At 40.8% G+C, this 23923-nt stretch overlaps 1 protein-coding gene across 2 annotated transcripts in view; it reads right to left on the bottom strand.

The window, feature by feature from the left end:
- The window catches only part of LOC139222512 (protein phosphatase 3 catalytic subunit alpha), a 61598-nt gene that overhangs the window by 22577 nt on the left and 15098 nt on the right, over positions 1 to 23923 (bottom strand). For both annotated transcript variants that reach the window (XM_070854288.1, XM_070854289.1), the window contains exons 2-6: positions 12901 to 13101; positions 3867 to 3991; positions 3180 to 3291; positions 2600 to 2745; positions 1631 to 1770 (exon numbers count right to left, since the gene is read on the bottom strand). In XM_070854288.1, the coding sequence (XP_070710389.1) occupies positions 1631 to 1770; positions 2600 to 2745; positions 3180 to 3291; positions 3867 to 3991; positions 12901 to 13101 (724 nt within the window). The remainder of the gene's footprint in view (positions 1 to 1630; positions 1771 to 2599; positions 2746 to 3179; positions 3292 to 3866; positions 3992 to 12900; positions 13102 to 23923) is intronic.

The raw sequence follows: 23923 nt of genomic DNA, 5'->3' as shown, positions 1-23923 counted from the left end.
ACATGTAAAATGTAAGCTTTTAAAGTTCAATATCAATGGCAGGGATTAACGCCAATGAAAAAAGATGTAAAGAAAATCACTTTAGGCTGTTTCATCTGTGCTGCTGAGTAGGGGCTAAATGAAAGCAACCATATTCAAAACATGTGCAATTTCATGCCTGAATTGCGTTTGTAAAAGTGTTACGAGCGTGCCCACGGCGCTGGGGGGGAATTACTGGTTGCTGTAAGACAGAAGCAACAAAGAAGCTGATGGTTTTTGGGGAGGGGTGTTGAGGAATGGCTCTCTCTCAGTCTGGCTTAGACTGTCTCATAAATCCTGAATGCCAGTGTGATGCCAATTAGTGAGCATCCCCTGGGCGGATGAAGTGGAGGACACTGATGAAAACAAGACTCCAGAGGAATTCTGACCAAATGGCAGAAGGTTAACCAGGATGCTGGTACAACACAAACATGTGACAGTCAGATCAGTCGTTTGAGGTAAAAAAGGGCACATACCAAAGACCTCTGTTGGGTCTCTCTTCAGTAAAGTGACAACTTTAGTGGCCAAACATCCTTCTAACACAGAACTACCTGTGGATCTGCAGTGCTCACATACACTCAGAAAAAGGTGTGAAGACGATTAAGCAAAATATACCCTCACAAATCCAAAACAACAGCAGTGCTGGGAGTTCATTTCTAAGCATGGCCATTAAAATACTATTAAGTCTGTAGTTATGAAACACCTGTTATTTGAAAAAATAAAAAAGAGAAAATGCATATCAGGAGCCTGAGGACATTTCTGACTACTTCTGTTGGCTTGCCCAAGGCACACCGAGGCCAAGTGAGCATAGCTTAGGCCATAATGAGCAAAGGGAGCGCCGAACACACTTAGAGACAGGACTGTGCCTTGTGGTAATGTGCCAGTACATTACATTTTGTGACAGTGCGAGCTGCCTGCCTCAAGCATTTCCTCTGTTTGTTCAGTTACTCAGCTCAATTGAAGGTAATGCGGGTTACATAAATACTGGCGACGGTCTAAGGAGGAGATTTTGGGACCACTCTAATGCACTCCATGTTCTAACAACTACTGGTCTCCTACTCACTGCTGAGGAACTGCAGGAGTAAGAAAATGAGGGGATGAGAAATGGAAATTTGGCAACAGGGTTTCTTGATTTATCAACTCTTTGACAAGATCATGGTTACTTTTTTCTATTTTTTAAAAACATTTGTCTATGATTACTGAAGCACTTCACTGACTTTCATACCTGCCTTTATGTTCAAATATTCCGTCTCGGAAAATTTTCATCGTATTGAAAATCACTCTAGCAATAAGGTTTCCACAGATAGCGCAGCCAAAACTAATCAGTAGATGGTTTATTTTTTCTAAAAAGTCAAGAGTCAAGAGTGGGCAAACCTTTTTCTAATACAATTACTTTAAGATTGTGTTTTTAATTCCATAGCCCAATATTAAAAAGTAGTGTTGTCATATCGACTTAACATAACAGATGCTATTTCATGCCAGTTGTGAATAAAAGCGGTTAATGACCCCACTGTTACTGGTAATAAAACAGTAGGGAAAAAAACAGCATTGCAGAAATGAAAAATGTCTCCAAACATCATGTCACTATAATCATAAGAGCAAAAATACTTACCTGTAGAAGTAGGAACAGCCTCGCACTGTGTTGTGTGTGAAATGCTCTTGGCTCTTCTCGTTCCCAAAGTCCTCCAGGGGGTCAGACCACAGCAGATCACACATTGGTCCGTATGCTGGAGGCTCTTTGAATCTGTCTAGCTGTAGAAGAAAAAGTAGGACTCTTGTCAGCCTGTTTGAGTGGAAAAATTGCACATGGAGTGTGCATACTAGTGCAGAGAAAATACTTTGGCTTCCTCTGTGGGAGCCACGTTGGCGCCTGCTGCTGCCATGGTCATAATTAAATCGTGACTCCAACTAACACGTTCGCTGAGGTGATTTTGAAATTCTATTCAAAGCAGAAAGCATATACGGTACGGATGACGTGTTAAAGACAGTGCTCATCCTTCTGTAGGCTTTTTTTTGGAGGGACATGGAAAAAAAAAAAAAATCAGGCAGCCATTCTTTTGGAGCAATGAATGTAAATGACTTTGCTTTCAGCCAGTGGATGGCTCTTTCTCGCACAAAAGCTTGTGGATTACTGGACGGGTTGCATGATGGACACTTCAATAGAGCAAATTCTATTATGCATGCCCTCTGATTGCAGCCACAAAATCCATTTGGAATTATTGAATTAGTTTGAAAGCAGGATCCGAACATTTTTTAATCAGAGTAAGGACCAGACCGGGTGCTTACAGTCCCTCATGTCTTGGTCCTGAGCAGTGTTTGAGACACATCTGGGGGAATCACTTCATGCATTGCAACTGAGGTTGTTATTTTCACAGCACATCATGCTCAAACGAATCCAGTTTTTTTTCCTCATTAACTCTGAATGAATGCAGAGAATACATGGAGCAGACAGGAAGGTCCAATTTTCAACAAATGAGCTATATTTTTAAAAGCCCTCAATGGCCACCTGCTGTTAAAATCACACACACAAACTGTAGCTTGATGAAATTATAGAGAAAATGGTCTCGAATCAGACACATACTTTCCTGATGTCGTCAAGATTTGTGATTTCTGGAGACAGTCCTCCGTGTACACACAGGAACTGCTGGTTCATAAGTGCAGCCAGAGGAAGGCAGTCGAAGGCGTCCATACATGCGTCATACACCCTCTCTGAATACTTAATTCTACCTGTCATGGGGGGAAACAGGGCAGGGAAAGGACAGCATGCCAAGTCAAACAACACAGCTCTCATACATTGGGGCAGTGTGCTAGACTGGGATGGAAAGGCTCTCCTAAGTGCCAAAAAACTTCCCAAACACATTTTAAAAACAGCACAATTTCACAGGGTTTTTTTCCTCCCCTAGTCTGTCTGAGTCCAACAGAAATAGTTCTGACATGTGTAAATATCAAGAGGGGCAATCTGGCCGAATCCTGCACCAGGCCAGAGGGCACTTTTAAGTGAGCGTTTGAGGTCGACGGCTGAACTGGATGCATAATAAACAGCCTTTAGAAAGAATAACGCAATTCTCCTTCCACTCAGCACAGAGATTCACAGACCAGACTGCTTAGACTTAATTCAAATCAAAGGTTAGAAAAAAAAAAAGTGCCAAAGCATTACTTACATTCCTGCTTAAATGTGAAATACTCTGTTAAATGTCTACATTCATGATTCCCACGCAGCAAAAACAGTGTTTTGGGGTAAAGGATCTTTAAGGCCCACAAGTACAGCACACACTGAAACAAAGAAGAACAAAAAAAGGATTGGGGAACCGTTAGCTTGTCATCTTCAAACAACACTGGAAACATAAAACATCAAGTCAGACTTAGTCAATTTCACAGAGTAGAATAATATAAGCAATTCGGCGTATAATGAAACATTCATGCAGTACATTTTGTGGCACATTTCAGGCTGGCTGGAAGAGATGACAAACCTTCAGAGGAACCATCAGAGGACAGGCACGGCACAATCCATTAAAATATGTTTTATTAATAGAAGTACCATGTTTCAGGAGATGAGATGGCGGGAAATATATATCTAAGTAAATTCCAACCAAAGTCCCAGATTAAATATATGTATTTTTCTTCATATTAAAAATCTCTAGGTACATAACCCTGAGCTACACCGTGACATTTGCCATCCAGGCTACATTTGAAGTTATTACAAAAGCCTATTACCTCTCCAATATCTGCAGCCTGATTTGATCTACTCTCAAAGAAAGCTATTAATAAACACAGCTTCGGTTGGGCACATGGTGCGTGTCACACTTGATTAGGCCCTCGTGAGGACAAAAGAAAATACACACACTCACTTCAATACTGAAATACCCTCTGTCAACGTAGTCCCCCAGGAAAAGGTAGCGCGTGGATGCTGGCGATCCTCCTACTTCAAACAGCTTCATCAGGTCAAAGAACTGTCCATGGATGTCTCCACACACTGGAAAAAGGCAGGAGGACGAAAAGAAACACATCAGGATAACAGCTATTTTTACGGCTGAGAAACATCAGATGAAAGCTTTAATAACTCTGTGAGAGGCAATTTGCTTATTTCAATATTTCACATCAGATGTGAAGAGAAGGTGTACGATAGCCCAGTAAACCTGGTATGTAGGACCACACATATATGTCTCCTATCATATAGGACATATAGGACCTACTCCTGTGGGTGTTCACAATTATAGAGACACTATTTCATCTGCTACCTTTTAACAGCTTATTTCATTAAACAATATGAAATATATTTATTTATGTCAACTGCTCGTTTGTAACTGAAATAGGCATTGCTATAAATGGACCACTGATCTTCATCAGCTCTACAGTCCATGCTTCACTTCAGGAAACTATGCACACAATAGAATAGAATAGAATAATTTTTTTGTTTTTTTTCCCACCAAATAGGACGTTTCTCTAACTCATAAACATTTACTAAAATGAGCAATTCAATCTGAATCCATTCCATTCAAAGAAAACGGGAACATATTTGCAAAATCATAGCCTGTGCTGGGTAAGTGCCTTGAGCGTCTATGGCAGGAGATACATGTTACAATCTAAATTGACTATGGTTAGATTTAATGAATGACATCACAAAAAAAGATCTGTCAAACTTGTTATTGGAGTGTTGTTGACATCTTCGCACAAGCACAACTAGTATAAATACTTAATACTTCAGTGCACACTATTTTCTCAATAAAAATTGCTGTCCAATATGGAAAGGAACCACAAGAACTGGCGTCAGTGTGCATTTTCATGCCTTGATTTTCCACCACATCCTCTTTCAGCCTCTTTATAACCCTGAGGTGTTTCAACTGGCTAGTAAGGCTTACAGTAATTTGAACACACCCATCCTTGCCAAGTACACTAAATTTTCATTGGCTGAAACCACTGGAAAGCTTTCAGTGATATGCATTTCTAAACACGTCCTTTTAACTGTGATTACAAATTTGGCTCGGCGTCACAAAGACAGATAATTGCTAAGAACATGCTCACTTCATCCCAATAGCACTGACAGTCTGTTACTGCACTTAAATTGCCAGAAATCCCAGCACATTCAGCACAGTTAAATCCATGATATCGCTTGACTTCAAACTAGTGTCATACCAGTTCTGTACAGCTACTAACAACTCAGCAGGCGGCTGTTAAATAGCGTCAAAGGAGTGTTCTGGGACAAACCCGTCTGCGTCAGAAATCAGGAATGGCAAATCACTCATTGGATTGGTTTGCTTATGTGGGTATCACCCTATGTAGCCCTATATTCTATTACTCTCTGGGGAGACAAGAGGAGCAGAGGCCACTGGAAATTAGCTGCTTAGCCTTCACTGACTGACAGGGTGCATATGAGGTCATCCAATTTAAGAGCCTTTGGTCGATTTTGTAGATACTCTAAAGGTTGGTTCAAGGGGCTGGTTACAAATTAACTTTATTATTCATAACTGAGGAATTTCATTGGTGGTTCCCAACTGGTGGCTCAACTTTTAGACCACGGATCCATTCTGGGATTTGTGCCATAAATAAAATCTGAATAAAATTTTTTTTTTTTTTTATTAGTTGCATTTTTATGCTTTATTTGATTGGACAGCTTGAGAATTACAGGAAATACATGAGTGAGAGAGAAGGGGATGACATGCAGCAAAGGGTCGTGGGCCGGATATGATGTCCCATTGTGTTAAGGACAAAGCTGCCAGCTTAAAAGTAGATCCAGTTGTCTCACCAGAACTTAACTTTCTCCACCTTAGTTATATTCACTAAACTAATATTCACCTTGGTTTTACTGCCACTGAACACAAAAGGCAGGAAAAAGTATTATGCAGTGATCTATCCTGGGTTCAAGCCAACCTTTGTTCTCATTGCCCTGTTCTTTTTATTACATCAGTTCACATGTTCTGCAATAAAAAACTGATTTAGTAGCAGGGATAAGCCTGAATCCCTACTACTGCAGTGCTTTTAATGTTTTGTTAAATTATGGTTTTAAGACTTAATTGCATTTTCGTGATGCAGTCCTTGAATTATTTTAGTTTTTGTTAAGTAAATTAAATTCAAATAATAGTACAATGTTGCACTGTTTCTTCACAGCAAGAAAGCCTGGGTTTGAATCCACTAATGTGCAGAATGGATGGATAGAAATAAACTGAAAAGGTGTTAGGTTGGTTGTGACTTGATGTCTACAAAACTCTAGACCAGTTGGTAACCACTGATCTTAATAATACAGAAACGACCTGTCGAAAGGTGAAAGGTGTCTAATTTTAATCTATAAATAACAGCCAATGAGATGAAAACTGCAATTAATGTTGACAGACTTAACTGGCCTCTAGGCCTTTCTACTTGAGTAAACAAGTTTGAAAAGTCACCTTCTTCACCTGAGTGCTTTAATAAACCAACAACACAAGCGCAACAATCAGCAATATTAAATGTGAACACAACAACGATAAGCCAGGCAACCATGTGTGATGAAAAAATGCTGCAGTTCATCGACTCTTGAGGCAATCAGCTAATTAAGTAATCAACAACAGGGTGAATAGATTGAAATCTAGTTTGAAATGGGACGAAGGCTTTCTTTTTGCGAGACTGTTTGTCACTTTATGAACTGTATCTAGTAGCAAGAATTACAATAAGAACCTGTGAAAAAGTCTTTCAGAGAAATACCCAATTAGCGGGAGCTGGGAGGATAGCGTTGGAGAGCAATTATCTCAAGTTACGAGCCTCCTGAGACAGCTCTGAGAATCAGCTCTCCTTGACTGTATCATAAACCTCCGCTCCGCCATTTGTCTTTCATTAAATCCACACTGTGTAACTGTTTAAATCAGTTGGGGACTGACTTCAAAAAGGAGCCTTGTTATTTGTGTCCGATTTCTTAAGATGTCCTCAGTCCCTCTTGCAACCAAACAGTTCTGCTAACATGTAGTATTAGTTTATGAGAGATTGTCAGTAAGGTTCCTGCATGTTGTATTTCTGGACATAAAATGGCTCAAAAATGCTTGAATGAAAAGAAATTGAATTGTAGCTAGTGTTTTATTGATGCTCTTCTTTTCCTTTTTCAACGATACAGAAAAGGGTTACAAGCTTTGCTTTATCACATGTCCTACAGAAAAGCTTCTAATTTAGGCAAAATTATTAGGCTTCATCTTTTGACTTTTATTTTGCTACCTGTTGCGTAAAGATCGGGAGCAACACTGTTGACATTATTTATTAATTTAATTGAAATATGTTACTGGTGAAGTTAAAAAAAAACAAACTTCAAAACAACTTCAGTGGAGTAAACCATGTGTTTATCTGACAATTAAAACCTGCAGTGACCCTTAAAGCTTATTAAAGCCCAACTGTATAATTGCTACAGCAAACAGCCATTAAAATAAGAGAGCTATTTACTTAATTCCTTTAGGAAATAATATATATTTTTTGTAATAATCTGTTTTTTTGCATCCTTGCTACCATTTTACCACTTTAAGGCTTCACATTAAGGGTTAACATACTACTTCACGTCAATAAGATGTAACTATATTCTAGAAAAGGACAACACAACAGGGCAATCCAAGTGATTCATCTTGCTTTATCTAGAAGGGTGAGTGATGCTAAGGCTGGTTATTTCTATGGAAACATTGAAATGGCATCGGATCCTTTCAACAATGAAAGCACAGAGGAAAAAAAACACAAAGCAAATCTAAGCTGCTGCTGACCTGATAAAGGACCTCTTCCAGGATCACCAATGGCAACAATGCAATGTATCCATTGTGTACTAACGCACAGATGGATGCAATGGGCTACCATCTCCTTTGTAAAGCAAGTGCTCGAGAGCAAAATTTGAAGGGATGACCACCAAGAGAGCAATTACAAGAAAATCAAGTTTTATAATTTGCCACTGAAGCACAGGGGCTGAGTTCAAACCACATTTAAAAACTCGGTGTTCAAAGGGATATTACCAATTTTTTATGTTTTTTGAAGTCATCGCTGCAGGAGCAAGCCCGCTGGGGGAGTAAAAGGCTGCAATTTCACCTGAAGCACACGTCAAACGCACTGTGTGTGGGAGGACTGCACCTCCAGCTGACCTTTTGGAAAGCTGTCACTTGCTGGCAAAGAAAACAGCCGGGTGACACGGTGACTGCGAGAGTTTAATCACTGGCCAAAAAGACCCGACGTGATGGTCACTGTGAGCTGCAGCCACCTCATCTGTGCAAGCGTGGATGACACCGGTCGATGCAAATCAAACAGAAATGCTACGACGGCTCACTTCTCCAGCTCTGGGCTCTGCTTTATCACAGCAAACACACAATCCTCCCATCGCTCTGCTCCAGTACACCTACAGACGTGCTTTGCCTCCCTCCCTCTTGTCACACAACACACAAAAAAAACGAGGTGAGAACCAGAGCCCACATAAGAAGAGCAGGTGGGAGTACATTATCTGGAGTGAGAAACAATTCGTTCTGGCCATCTCCTGCTTGTGCGCAAAAGTGATCTCCCTGAGTAGCAGCATATCAGCGGGCAGCAGCTATTGAGTGGGTGGTGGCATTACACAACCTGGCTTCAGAACCTACACAGGCCACTCCAAAGGCCGGGCTCATTGAGCGAGAGAAATCCAAGGTGAGACAGACTGTGCCAGATCATGTTTTGATTGAGACTGGATGATAACAATCCCCCTGGTTTTATGATGGCACCCTCTGAGAGCTTATATCCTGCAGAGCATGCATTTATGCAAAGGCGGAGGTGGGGCTTGCAATCTGTTATGAACATCAAACTGCATGTGATGTTTAAAAAGCTGCTAACATCAGTAGGGCAGCAACAAGAAACATTACAGCATCTGGTTTACAGCCAAGCCAACTTGAAACTGCTGGGTTGGTGGAAACCACTGGTTCCCAAAATTTGCGCAAAATTGTGACCCTTTAAAGTCAAGTAATGTCTGTTTATGCCCCCCTTATCATTATGACAACTTTCCCAGTATTTCCCTTGAAAAAAACAACAATTGGAAAAAAGACACCTGTAATATTTTTTTTTTCTCATCTATCATTTCACGAACTCTGATTTAGCTTGAGAGTCCTGACCATCAGGTTACATAAGCACATCGAAATTAAAATGAAAGTTTTTTTTAAAAATGTTGCAGAATTTGCCCTCAGCAAGGTACTGCAAAAGAAAATGTTCGGTCAATGAAGCATGGTCTACCGCAGTCGTACAATGTCCTTAAAGTCTGATGGGGCCCTGAAGCTCAAACCCATCTTCAGAGATAGAAAAGCAAAACAAATGTTTTTGATTGGTATTCCTTAAATTTGTTTGTAAAATGATTGTAACTGTGTTGAGTACTGAACAAGAGTTTGGAAGTAGATGAATTTGTAAATGAAAATAAATGAATTTGTCAGTGCTTTCATATATTATGTATGTATGTAGTGGCTATGTGCCCCAAAACTCATCTTTGGCATCTTTCTACTGTAATTTATTGTTTATTATTAGCTGACAGACACAGATATCTCAGCCATTTTTTTTTATCTAGCTCCACTATCCATTTGAGTGTATTTCTCATTGTAAGACTGTTGCATAACAACCTACTGGAAAGGTTTAATGGCCTTTGCAATGCTGCACAGAGAAAACACACATTCATGAAACTCATAAAACTGCCATCAAGGTTTTAGTGAAACATTTTTTAAGGTGTAAACAGGCAATTCCACAACCAAGGTCCTAACATTTCCTCAGTAAGAGTACCTCACAATTTCACAATAAAAAATATCTAATATTATGAAATGTAGCTACGGCTAAAAACACTAAGCCTAAGAAGCATTTCAGGTTCTACTGGCTGCCTCGGCAGTTTGTGAAAAATATGCTTTATGGCTCCAGTAATACAACTTTGATTGTGTTTTAGTGCGTTAGAGCTGAGCTCCAACAGGGTTGGGCACCCGCGCTGCAAACAGGTGTATGGACAGTGTCGCTGTTGCCTGGTGATGTGGCTGTGGGAGCTCTATTGATGGGTGACTTGTGCGAAGGCCATGGGAGCAGCTTGTACTCGGTGGCCAAAGCCAGCTCCGATCGTCACACACGCACCCCTCCCTCCACGAAAACCCCACCTGCCATCTGGCCCAACCAGGAAGTGGCTATGTGAATGTGAGAGGCAGAGGGAGGGAGAGATAGCTGACATGTCATGGTGCTTTACATCGATGATAAATATTTACTTACTAATTTGTTGACCATGTGGCATGTTGGAATTGGAGGTGTGTAAACGGGAAGACAGAGGGAGAGAGAGAATGAAACAGTCCCTGAGCATGACACAGAAAGATAAAACATGGCAGACAAGAGGAGTACTGAGTGAAACAAAGAAATGCTTATGGAGTATGGTGTGTGAGTTGCAAGCATGAGAGGGAAACACAGCAGGATCACAAGCACGCGCAGCAGAGAAATCCTTGTTGAAAAGGACTACTGAGTGGGAGAGGGGTTGAGACAGGGGTGTTGCATGGGAGGGAAAGACGTGCTTCATTGCCGCGCTCGTGAACACGTGTGCGCACACACACACACACACACACACACACACACACACACACACACACACACACACACACACACACACACACACACACACACACACACACACACACACACACACACACAGCTCCTCAGAATCCTCAACTTGCACACCGACCAGAAACTGTCCACGGTTTCTATGTAACACAGGAAAGAGGTTTACTTGCTGATCCACCATTTGAACTCTTATGAAATCTATTATCCACCAAATTTCAGTGACTATCTGACCACACCGGAAGGTCAGCACTGGGGCATGTTTACGCAAAAGAAACCAGATTGTGATCAGGTTAAGGCAGGAAATCATAAAATTTTTTTACATCTGATTAACTCCCTAATTTTGACCATTCGCCAGTAATCAGATCTCTCCCCTTCCCACTATTTTCAAACCGATATTGGCATATTGCGAAGTATATATAATTAACATCTTATAGGATAAACACTGTCACTTTAAGAATGTTTCTTCGCTCCCAGCTCCAGCATAGTGAGAGGACAGATCACAGCTTTTCTTTATTGTGCATATGTGTTTAAGTTTTACACATAAACCCACAGTTTTTCACTGTGGAAATTAACTTATTTAGTTTAAACTGGAAGATCAATACAATTTGGTGGAGTTTCAGTCCGAGTTAGAATTTCATTTGTTTGGATAGCCTGGTGAGTGGGTACAAGTGCAGATTTTTCCTTTGATCCATCTACATAATTTCCACTTTTACATACACGTGAACCTTAATGCAAGCCAGTTACTCTACGTGTATACATGGCTAAACGATCAGGACTTTCTTAATGCTTTATGTATGTGCCTGCAAAGGCAAACAGAGAGGCAGCAACTAAGGCTTGTGATTGCATCTTTTTTGTTAAGCTTCACTCTAACGGTTATACAAGATATTCTCTTATCATAATAGCCTCAGCAAGCACATGAGAACCGCACTTTTGTTTAAAAAGGGCCGTGCATTCATGAATTTAAGTAAGTGAGATGCTTGCCAAATGCGAACATAGGCCTCTCTGGTCTATATTTTGAGAATGATCTCGTATTAGGAAATGATGGGTTGCCATAGATCTGTGCCTCTGATTACAACAACATCAAAGAAGCCTCATCAGAAAGTCTAATGGAGCAACAGGGCACTTGACCAGGAAGAAAGACAACAATAGATGCTCTGGGTCTGTGCATATGCATCAGCAAGCCTCCTACTACAGTATGTTCCTTCGCAGAGGCAGACATGAATGAGTTTAACTTCAGCTTCAGGGCGATATTGAGATAGAGTAAAAGCTAAACTGTAAAAGAAAGTTATACATTTTGTGAAAAATCAGCACGCACAAACAAATTACAGTTTTTATTAAGTTTTTCATGCTGCTTGTTTATAATGGTTTTACCACAATGGTTAATAGCTCTAATAAAAAGAGGGAAAATAGTTATTATCTCTTTTTTTTATTGTCAGCTGAATATTAAAACAATTGTAACACAGCTTTTCTGCGTTAGAACTGTGTGTTAATGCATAAAGCAGTAACCAAGCTTGTTAGCTTTGGCAAACTGAATGAACTAAACTTGTGTGTTTCCTAAAATAAAATACACTGCTATGGCAAGCTGAATGGCCAGTGTGTGGCCCGGAGGCACAATGACTCACTTATTTAAGAACATTAAGTTTTCATACAGCTTTATGCATGCAGTCCTCTCTTAGAAGAGGCAAGAGTGTGCATTTCAAATCTGACACTAAATCTAACACTGGCATCTGCAAGTTTTCAATCCCTGTGGCAGTCGTTGACCATGACTGTCTTTAGAAAAACACAGTTAACAACATTAGTTAATCATCATCTGTCATTTGGTAATTGCTGAAAAACAAGCACAAATTCTGCTCTGATTATGTCGTCAAGTTTAGGAAATAAATAAGGTATAAGATCTTGGAGTGAAAACAGCACAGAAGAATAATTAGTACATGTTTAGGTGCAGATCTAAAAATTAAAAACAATGACAGCAATCCAGTAAAATAACCAATAACCATGATAAACAGTATCAGAATGACAATAAGAAAGGTAAATACAAACCAGTTTTTAATGGGTTTTGAAGTGCACTGTGTGTGACCTGACGTGGCGCAGAAACTACCAATTACTTTCATTCAACTGTGTCATCAATTAATCAAAAGCTTCTGTCCGAATTTCCAAAAGCACAGAGACATCTTCAAATGTCCTGTTTGATCGGTATAAAATCTGACCATATGAAACGGAATTAATGCTCCTAAATTAGAAGCTGTAATCAATTAATTATTTGCATTCATGCTGAAAAAAAAATTAAGTAAATGAGTAATTCATTCAGTAATTCATCTACTAATCCATTGTTTCAGCTCTACTCTTGTGATTCCTGACCTGTCACAGGGGCCTCGATGTCCAGGAGGTTCTTCTCTGCACGCAAGATTGCGGCGCCCTCTCCTATGAGCCTCAGAGCCACTGCTTCCTCCACACGGCCTTCCTTGGTTAGGTGGGCTTTCAGCACGTCCACTTTGGGCTTCCCCTCGCTGTCAAACACCTCTTTAGCAGTCAGTCGATGACTCGGGGGGAACGGGACAGCTGCAAGGGTTAGGAGAAAAAAAAAAAAAGCATCATTACTGCTCTCATAACATATTTACAGTGCTTTAATATACCTTTCATTGACAAAAGGCTTATGAGGACACACAGTTAATTCCACATCACTAAGCAAACGGCATTTAAGCTGTTTGATTAGCAGGTACTTTGTACCTTCCAGGGGATCGACTACCCGCAGGAGAGGGAGTTAGTGTTCACTCCCATGCTTCCAGCCCACCCTCTGAGACAATTTACCAGATTGCTGCTATGATCTGTGAGTCATTCAATTCTCAATATTTATAACAGACCCACACACACTTTCTAGTTTGCCTGGCAACATTCATGGCAGAAGAAGATGTCACTTTGAAAATGAAACAGGGAACTGAGATAAAATTATTCTATTAACATAAAAGCCTTTCATGTGAGCACAAAGTTGTCAGTATATTACCTTGCTGGATAATGTATATTTAAACATGCTGTTTTATGTGTGTCATTAGAAGAAGAGAGACATCATCGTCAGTCTGACATGCATTTGCTTATTTGTCACTCACAATTATTTAAAAGAGCAAAATTATATTTATTTTTGAGAGTCTTGAAGGCATCATGGAAATTAGACTAACTGAATCCACAACAGATCTCTATTACTGTCAATTTCCATAATTTGTGGCTTATAAAGAATAGCTTTTTCACAGCAATTCAATGTGCTCTTGTAATTTTGGATAAAACAGATGCATTTAAAAGGCCTGGATCCTGTTTGCATGTATTTTGATTGAAAAGAGTGAACTTTCCAATCTAATCACAGCATAAAAAAAATAGATGGTGCGCATTTTCTATGCAAATAACCCAACGGGTCTCCAGGCAGACCTTTAATGAAGAACGTGTTCATTTTAACAAAAGAACAGAAACCCCACAATGCAATTCTTGGAAAATGGACCTCATATCACTGTAATCTTAGCAGCTGACATCAGGTTAAGAGGGAGTTACTTAAACTTTTAAGTTTTTAAAGAAACCATCATTAAAAGTACTTTTAGTGGCCTCCACCAAAACAAAAGTGTGGTGTGTTAATTTCTCCTTTTTACAGCCCCCTGATGAGCATATTACTGACAGCAAAGGTACAAAAAGGACATAATTAAAAACCACATTCTGTGGACTTTTCAATTTGGCAGCTGTATGCCGTTTAAAAACACAGACATGCTCTTAATTAACGTCCACTTGCAGACTTTGCACATAACATACGGGTGTGACTAATGCACTAAGCCGATAGCAAATACTGTTGAGTTGGTGTGTATGGGTGTGTGGGTGTGTGTGTTAACATCCATCCTTCCCAAAGGTGACATCAGTGGTAATCAGACCTGCACTTTATCTGTGTCACACTGTGCTTAGTGACAGACGATATTTGGGACCTCAACTGCAGTATTTAAAGCTTTCTAACAGGTGTACGAAGAAATTGCAAATTTACTGGAATCTTTTCAGCGTTACTATGTTTTACACAATCTGAGTCACAGGGGTGCAGGCTGCACTTGCTCTAAAACACAACGCTCCATCCACTCACATAAAACTCCAACACTGCCCAAAGCCAACAAATGAAGTGGAAACCTATTTCTGAAGTCTTAAAGAGAAAATTATGATGTCAGCTAGCTTTATAACAATAAAAATATCTCTAAAGTTGATAATTACTTGCTTCTTAATAAAATATGCCTATATGCTTTGTGTAACATTGTTGTGTCCAGCATCTTCATGCAACTTATTCAGTGTCAATATTAAAACAGGAAAACTAATGATGTATGTATTTTTATTTCCGTTTTCCTCTTTCCCACAACCGCCATCCTTTGCAAATCTACATACTTAAGACCAAAATTATCAAAATGAACAGACTTTGTTCAAGCAAATGAAATACTCAATGTGCTTAAAGCAATAATTTAAGACAATATCAGCCTAATGTCTGTCCCATATCTGGGATCTGGGGCATTCAGAAATCCCCATCTGAGGTAGAATTACCCAGGGCCCCAGGTTGGCCTCCCCTGAGCACCTGCTGTGCAACTCTAGCCTGAGGCCAGGGCCTTGGGGCTTTTGCCTTGAACGACTACACCACACTGGCCCCTAAGATGTTGGAGACAGCGTGAACATTCGTGTCAACTATTATGAAGCTGTTTGGGAGCATTTTCCACTTAAAACACGACAACTATGTCAAGAATCTGCAGCGTGACTATATAGCAAACAAGAGCACAAGTATGAATGACTCAATATCAGCAGCATTGACTTTAGCTGGCTGTCATAATTAACTCCATGTGAATGTGTATGTGAAGTGTCAGATAAAGGCAGAGGATGCAATGCTTACAGTATTTTCTTTAGCCCACATTGTTAGCCAATTACTCTGAAGGCAGTCTACCATAACCATGCTTCTTGTGAATCTGAACTTTATGAGAGTAAACAAAGTTATTTTCAAGTCTCTCTGCAAAAAACATATTCTGTTTGTGTGGAAATGTAGCCTGGTAGTAGATCTACCCCATAGACGATAGACTGTATGCATGCATAGAGAGTTTTATGAGGAAGATGCATGGGAAAACCTCATATCTAATTGTTGGAACGGGAAGAACAATCGACAAAGCACTACTATATTGACTACGCATGACTATGTGACACAACATGATCCTCGGAGTTGAGTTTGTAGCAATTTTGCCTGAAACAGTACAGCGGTTGGTACCATCCGAGTAGTTGTGGCTGTTGACTGAGCCACATCTGGTCCCACTGACGTGACAAAACATAACACATCCCAACACTCAAACACAAAAGAAAAACATTATTCTTTAGTAGAAATAACCCGCTTGAAAGCTGTGGTTGTTGGCGCACTGGCAACCTTTCAACACATCATCCTTCCATTTCCTACAGTCATGACAATGGAAACACTGTGAACTTTCCCCTTGTGGAATTTCTAACAGCCCTCTTATTAACAGGAGTAACACCCACCTCTGCCAAAACATTACATGGCACATTGTAATGGCTCTAAGCTCTAAAGAAAAAGGCATAACCCCCATGACAGAAATTAAAAGTCCTGCAGTAAGGAAAAAGCACAATGGGGATTAACAACTCAGTCAAGGAGGGAAAAAAATCATCAAACTTTTGTTATTAGAACAAGAAAATATATGGTGGTGTCAAATATTGCATTAAAGAACGGGCTACATCTTTCACAGTCATTGCAGTAATTAACTGTTCAATATGACTAAAAATCTCTGCTCTTTTCCTCCCAAACAGCAGCATCAGAACATTGGCACACGGCAATAGTGGATTGTTGTGTATAACCCTGTGCATCTATCCGTTCATACGGAGCTTTATAGCTGTGAGAGCTTAAAGTGACCCGAGGCTATCTGCCTGAAACCTAAGTATGACTCAAAAATGGTCTCCATTAGGCGGTCGCTTTTGCCTTCATTAATTTTACCATTTCTGTGCTCCCTTCTGTTATGTAACCAGCAAATTGCACTGCAGCCTAGAGTCAGGCATGAGAGAGGAATGATGAGAGAGAGTGAGAGATGGTTAGAGAGAGGATGAAATAAAAAAACAAAAAAAACTGGAGTCTGATTTAACTTTCCCCAGTAATTTGCCTCAGATTAGCATTGTAATTTCCAAGATACAAATTAAAGCCATCCATCCGCCATTAGGTTTAGAGACTAATAGACTGAATGTCCGGAGGGCATGCTAAATAATAATAATTTAAAGCTTATTCAATAAAAGCCCACTATCTTGTGTTGGTCAGCGAGGTTTATAGCAACATTTAATGATCTCCTTCTTCAGTTGCTTAGGTCTTGAACTTAAAAAGCTTTAGATCAGCAGCCCAGCAGCCACCTTTGTGCATGCAACATACATGAGTAGAATAATTATCCCAGAGTACGGCATACATTCAGCACAGGTGTGATTCTTGAGAAATTTGCACCACCGGGCGCAGTGCATCTGAAACTGCTGAGAAGCAGTGGGAAAACGGGCAGCTTGAAATGTTCAGGTTGGTGTAGTTCAGAGCTAATGTGATCTCTCTGAGGAATGAGACAGCAGGAGGTGCGCAGTCATATGGTGCTGGACAGATCAGCTTAATTGGAGAAAGTGAGACAGACTGTTGCAGAGCTCACCAAGCAACCCCTGGCTTTATTTAGTGAAGAACACAGAGTGCATCTGTGATTTTGGCCTGAACTGACAGCTAAGATGTCTACAATTCCTTTGTATCTTCGTTCCTGGCCTTGTCAGCTGTCTGAGAGTTGTGGGAGCTACATCTTTACGTCATAAATACAGAATTAACAACAGCACAGTCAGGAATTCAGACAACTCTCAACTACTAATCAACTCTACTGAAAAATGACTTTCAAACTGCAAAACATGCCTGTGTTATTAAGCCACATAGCATCGGAGATGGTTTTAAGATGTGATTTTATTGAGATAACACCACTCACGCAATATGGTCAGTCGATCAATATCTAAGTAGTGCTCCTACTGACAATCACGGTGTCAGTTTATTCTCATCAACTGCATAGCAATATCTTTATCAAACATTGACTGCGGCTACCGCAGACATTAATGAACAGCATACTACCTGCTAATAACTGCTCCTGTATTAAGCCAGCATTGCCCAAGCTGGGTTGAGATTGTGGCCAATGAGTGGGCATTGATAAAACAAGTGAAGTCCTTTAAAGCCATACAAATACAGCAGACTGCTTTCGGAAAAAAGCAAGAACTTGTGATAAATTCTTACACTTCCAGCCTAGACACCTTAATCTTGCGATGCACAGCATCTTTCCATCAGATGCCGATATGACCCCCAAGGAATTGGTGACGGTGCAGGATGCAGCGGGGAGCCCTTGCGGAGCGTGGGCGAGAGTCGGGTTGTCACTGCCCACGTCAAACCCTCTGCCCCCTTCCAGCAGACAAGCCACCACAGCAGCAATTTTCCTCCCCTAAGACTCAGCATGACCAGTGGAAATCTCAGCATGACCAACAGGGAGCTGAGGCAGAACAGACTTCAGAACTATGTGCGAGTGCAACAAAGGTCAGCTCATACAAAGCATAGAATACCAGAAGTAATTTGACTGCATGGCCAGACGTCATTATGCAAAGGCAGTGCGATGTCTGATCTAAACTGCCATACTGATCTATAACTTAACTTCCTTACTTGCACAAAACAGCAGTCACTATTCCCCTGATCCCTTTGACTTATTCGAATGACGATGCTGTGCTCTTTATCCTCAGGCAAGGAAAGTGGATGGGAGCAGAAGCAAGATCTCCGTGTAATGAATCAAGTTGAAACTCACTGTCAAACGGTACATAAATACCACTGCCAGATAAAACCATAGATGGATCATGACACAATGGGCCCCATGGCACAGTCCTGTAAAAAGACCCTCCACCACTCCCACATAGGAGCAGGACACCCAGATGGAAAGAGACACAAACTAACGACAAACCACGCAAACATGTTGTTTGTGGACATTTTGCATCACTTTCAACAGCCCATCCATGGACTGTACAACCAAAGTGGAGTGGCAAGCAGGAGCGGAGTATATTTTAGTTTGCAATAGGCAAGAAATACAACCACTAGCACATAGACATCTGTGGGATTATGCTGTACTAGTACGGACAGTACGGAAATGAGAAAACTCTTCACTCTCAGTCAGACTTTTTCCCAGTTGGAAGTGATGAACATCCACTGTGTTCGGTGTATGCACAGAGGACGAGTGCCAAGTGCAGAACAGGGCACCAAGAGTGTGCAAGTCACTCTCCACTGATAGCCAGGATTTGCTAATTAAATTATATAACGGCATTCAATTAGAGTGGGATATGTTTCGGAGTCCAGGATGAACAGAATGCATCAGCTTCTGTAGGCGGCAGGAAACAAAGCACATACTGTACATCAGAAAGCATCTCAACTTCAAATGTCATCTGGCAGCAGTTTCATTGCTTCATTATTACACTACCACAGAGTCCATTCGGAAGCTGATTACCTGACATGCATAATGCAAAAGATATGGCTATCTTTGCTGATAACAAAGAACTGCGGCAGCTGAACCATATAACGCATTATATTCACAAGGTGATAAATTATTTGTGGTATGGTCTACCTCACACACTGGATACAGCAGCATGAAGTCTGCATGTCGGGTCTGAAACTGCCATCTCAGATTTTCAACAACTCCGCCTCCCTCTCCAACCCACCTAAAAAACTATAACACTGTCAATCAATAATTCATAAGTCAGCACTCTACAGAAATAATGTATTCCTTACATACTATTAACACAATATAAATCCCAGTGGCAGAATTCTGCCCACCGTAGAAATGATGTATCATAATATAAAATGGATTAAAACTATATATAAGACAGGACTTGTGGGTGCCAAGTTAATAAAAGAAATAATTCTAAAGCAAAGAGATCAAAAAACAGAAATGAAAGGTACGCTAACCCAACAAAACTGTTCTTCCTTTTAATGAGAGTTTACTGCAGACAAACTGCTGCGAACCAGCATAGAATATGCCACTCTCCACATTTGGTATGTTTCAGAAAAGCAATATAGCAATGGTAAAAGAACTGCACACTGCACTCATTTAGTAGCCTATTTTGGGTAGTTTTAAAATTGGTCCTGAACAGAAGGAGCAGTTGTCTGGATGAGAAGTGCTTTATTGCACACTTTAAGTTGTTGGATAATTCTGCAAAATCAAGCATTAACAGGCTGGATTCAATCACTGAGCTGCTGCAGCAGCACAGCTGGATCCAAACACCTGGTATTTGCACTGTGACTCAGTAGAGCTAAGAGGGAAACTACTCTGCTTTTCCAAAATTATGTCATATGAAGATGTATTAAAAAGGAAAGCAACCTATAGAACATACAGCCCTACCATCTGGCCACTGACGACAAACCGGAGATTCAAAAGGCCAGCAGGCTTTAGGACTAACAGTGAAAAGGTCACTTAGAAATTGGCGTGAACCTCTTTACCATGCATTAGTAGGGATAGAAGCCGGCCCTGAACGAAACGCTTAGCAGAGCTTAGCTTTGAAGCTCAGCGCTTTTGAGTCTGCCGAATATATCTGTGCGCAGTATGGAAATGGAGTGGTTACCTCTGTGGTTGAGGCAGGAAGGCAAGCAGAGCCAACAGCTCTCACCTTCCCTGAGACAGAGACACATAAAGAGAGAGAGAGAGAGCAAAAGGAAAAGAACCCTTTATTGCATCAGAGGAAATAAAAATGCAAAAGGGGACTGAGTAGAACTGTCAACATAGACTCAGGGGGCCTGTATCAAAGATCGATATCGTGCCATGAAGGCAAGTACTGCTACAGAGCCCAGCAGGTATTAAGGATAACATATTTAATCATTTCTCCACACAAATTATCATTCCCTCGAATTAATGATTTGCAATAGTACAATAACTCGTACTACTTAATTTGCGCCCTGTAATTAATAATGTATGCCCTAAAATTACAAATTGTGCCTTCACATTACTCAATTCATTCCCTCGAATTAATAGCAAGCCAGTTCAATTTATCGTAGCAGTGGGAATGGAAGTGAAGTGTTGTTGGGACTAGTCTAATCTAGCCTTAATCTAGTCTAGTCAAGAAGGAAAAAATAGCTAGACTGTGTTTAAGCACAGAGGAGTCCTCGACTTCTGAACTCTCTCCTTCAAATAAACAGTCTTAAGAGATAACATTCATTCCATTTGTTCATGTTTGCTTATACAGTTGTGAAGCTGCATGGCACTCTGTTTCAGCTGTTTCTCATCTAAACAGGATGTTCGGTTTTAATAGTTATTCTGATCTGTGGTTATATTTCAGGTTTTGTGTCACGTTCAAATTCAACAAATGTTTTGTTCATATGTTTCTGTTCTGTAAATTTGTGTTCTTAAATTGTTATCACACACAATCTTATTAGGTCTGACCAAAAAAAGCAGTTTTGATGATGAACCTTTCAACCTACATTATCCTGAATTATAAATGCTAAAAATATTACTTTGTACAGGGATGCACACATTGCACCTTTGAAGGCAAATATCTCTAATTGCATGTTGTCACTCCTTTGGTCTATGGCCTGTGGTCAATATCAGTACTAATTGCAGCTTTAATGATCATAACTCTGATTAAACGCTACCAGTGGACCACTTTAAACAGCTGCTGACCATCATCATGTGCTGCGGTGATATAAGCCTTTACATCGCATCAAAAGGAGAGATATTAGATAAAAGTGAGTAAAAGGGGTTGCCACGGAAACAGAGCTGTAGAGTCTCAGTCTTAATCTTTCATCCATCAAAATATTGGCTTAAAAATGAGTTGCCGGCAGCGTGTTACATTCTCCACCAACTCGATCCAAGGCTGTAAATCAGAGCAGAAGCCTGACTGTTACATGCTCAAAAAATAATGTATTAGCAGAATGTGGGGAACACAAACAAAAAGGTATGTGATGTTGCATCTGACAGCTGTTCACTGCAGTAACGTGTGGCTGTCTGCACAGAGGTTCCTGTCAATGACAGCTATCTAGGGATCCTCATTATTAAGATAGACAGGTCGTATACTTAACAAGCCAACAATACACCCAAGACCTGCATTAATGCTGCCATGGCTGTCAGGGTTATCAAAGACCATCACGCTCTGACAGGAAGTAGCCCATAGCAGTGTTTTAGAGACATGGGCGACAGCAATGTGAGTGAGTGACAAGCAAGCGTTAATCCTGCTGCTGGCTCAACAGATTTTAGATGAGAAATGTAGAAAGCGTTAGCAGCAGAAGGTGATCTAAATGCACCGCTGTTCAGACAGCACTCTGTCTAAGTCCCTGATTAATTAGTGAGGTTAGGGCTGAAGCGTGGGAGGCTGGCGTGGGTGAACAGTATGTATGCAAGGATGGATGGATGGGGGTAGGTGGCCGATGCTGTGATAGGGGGGAGGATGGACATTTTCTAAGGGATGTCCCTGCACTGGTTTTCTGGTGGTGGTTGGGCGTGTGGCACGCCATCAATGCAGCAGCTGATCAATGACAGAGTGAGAGGCCGCCAGGGACCTGGATCGCGGCTGGCAAATGGCTACAGTGGGTTGCCTGGAGTGGGTGGTGCATGAGTCAGGAAGAGTGAAAGATCAGTCAATGAAATAAAAATGCATCAGGAGTCAAGATGAGAAAGAAAAAGTGTGTTGTGGAAAGAGCACCTGTCAATCTATCAAAAATGATCACAGTCCACCAATGGGACGTCCCTGCTGATTTACCATCCTCACACAACTTGTAGTCTACAGCAAATTGTGAGCCGTGCCCTGACGACAGACAGTCAAGTCAGTTCACCGTCTAGAGAAGCATATTAAATATTGACACCATGAAAGAGCTATCATTTCTTCTTGAAGCAAAAAGGGCAGTGTTGAGGTACAACAGCTTTTACACTTTGGGTTAAATCTGTAGGGTCTACTTTCAAACTGAACAAGACACTCAGCAACATGGGTAGTTTTATTTCATAAAGCGATAAAAATCCACCAGTCCAATGCACACTGGCCTGTGACTTGAGTGATCTACACTGAATACAGTCTCTTATAGTCATTATAAAATTCAATGTTGAGCTGTCAGATGCATTCACTTAATGCCATTTTAGCTTAGGTTTTCAGGGCCATTGCCATCCCTTGCCTTACATTACTTTACATAAAAATTATTTAAATTAATTCCATGCAGTAAGGTGCAGATAATTCAATCTAAATTTGGGAAAAAATGAGTACTGGCATCAGCTACACACCCTGAGTTGAGGTTAAAGCATTTGTGTTTGTTCCAACTTTCAATTTTTCTATACAGTTTTTTTCGATTTATAATGTCTACACAACCACAGTCTCTGTTCAAACTGCCACATTTATAAAAACAAATCTCTTTGTATCGCTCTGTAAGATTATGCTTTTTTCAGTACAGGTAAATGAACAACACAGGTTGGACAGCCCTAAAGTCAACTGCAAACTCAAGGCACCAACACCGAAGTAATTTAGACAAGTCAGGTCCAACTATTAAGAAGCGATGATGAACGGCTGGGTTGAACATAGTTAAAGTGAATTATTACAGGCCATTACAAGTTTGGGCAGCCCTTTGTGGAAGGTGTTCAGGGTCAACAGGCCAGCAGTGAAAAGCTTAATCTCAATGTAAAACACCTCGTCGATTTCCAGGTTTTCGGAGACGTTAACACTCTCTGGCATTTCCTCTGAAAGCCACTCTGACAGGCCCTGAAGAAGACATTCCCTGCTAGCTTTGCCGTGCCGAGGCCTGCCCCCCCCCCTCTCCTCCTCCTCCTCCACAATGCCGTGACACAGGATTAGCTTTCATTAGAGAAGGCGCTGTAATCAGCTTTGGAGCATAGCAGAGACGGAACAATGGAGGAGGCGGAAAGGATCTGGAAGACGGGGTGCTATGGGTGCATGCTCGGCTGTACGCAAGTTATTCCCACAAATGGAACCTGTGGCACATAACAGCCAGACAGACACGTCACACCTTACCTTCATTTTCCCCAGTGTTAAATGTTACACTTATACACAGACTGCTATTATGGCAAACACAGCATAAATGCAATATGCTAATTACTTCATTTGACATTTTAAAGGTCCCGAGACAAAAGGCAGACAGTCAGCTATAAGGACTGCTCAGCTATAGTATTCACTGCCACACTGTTGACATTTGCTGGCCCTTATTGGCAGTCTATAGCGAATAAGAGAGAAAGCTATTCGACTGGCTGTTCGGGCCAGTAAATCGTTGATGTAACTTCAATGCAGTGTAAAGCAATGTGCAGAACGTATGTACATGCTGCAGGTCAACGGGCTTTTAGCTTTAGTCTGCAAAATACTCAAGATCAAA

The sequence above is a fragment of the Pempheris klunzingeri genome, chromosome 23 (genome assembly GCF_042242105.1).
Source record: "Pempheris klunzingeri isolate RE-2024b chromosome 23, fPemKlu1.hap1, whole genome shotgun sequence".
In the NCBI taxonomy this organism is placed as follows: Eukaryota; Metazoa; Chordata; class Actinopteri; order Acropomatiformes; family Pempheridae; genus Pempheris; species Pempheris klunzingeri.
Note: the sequence above shows the minus strand (reverse complement) of the source record. Positions and strands in the feature narration are given on the sequence as shown.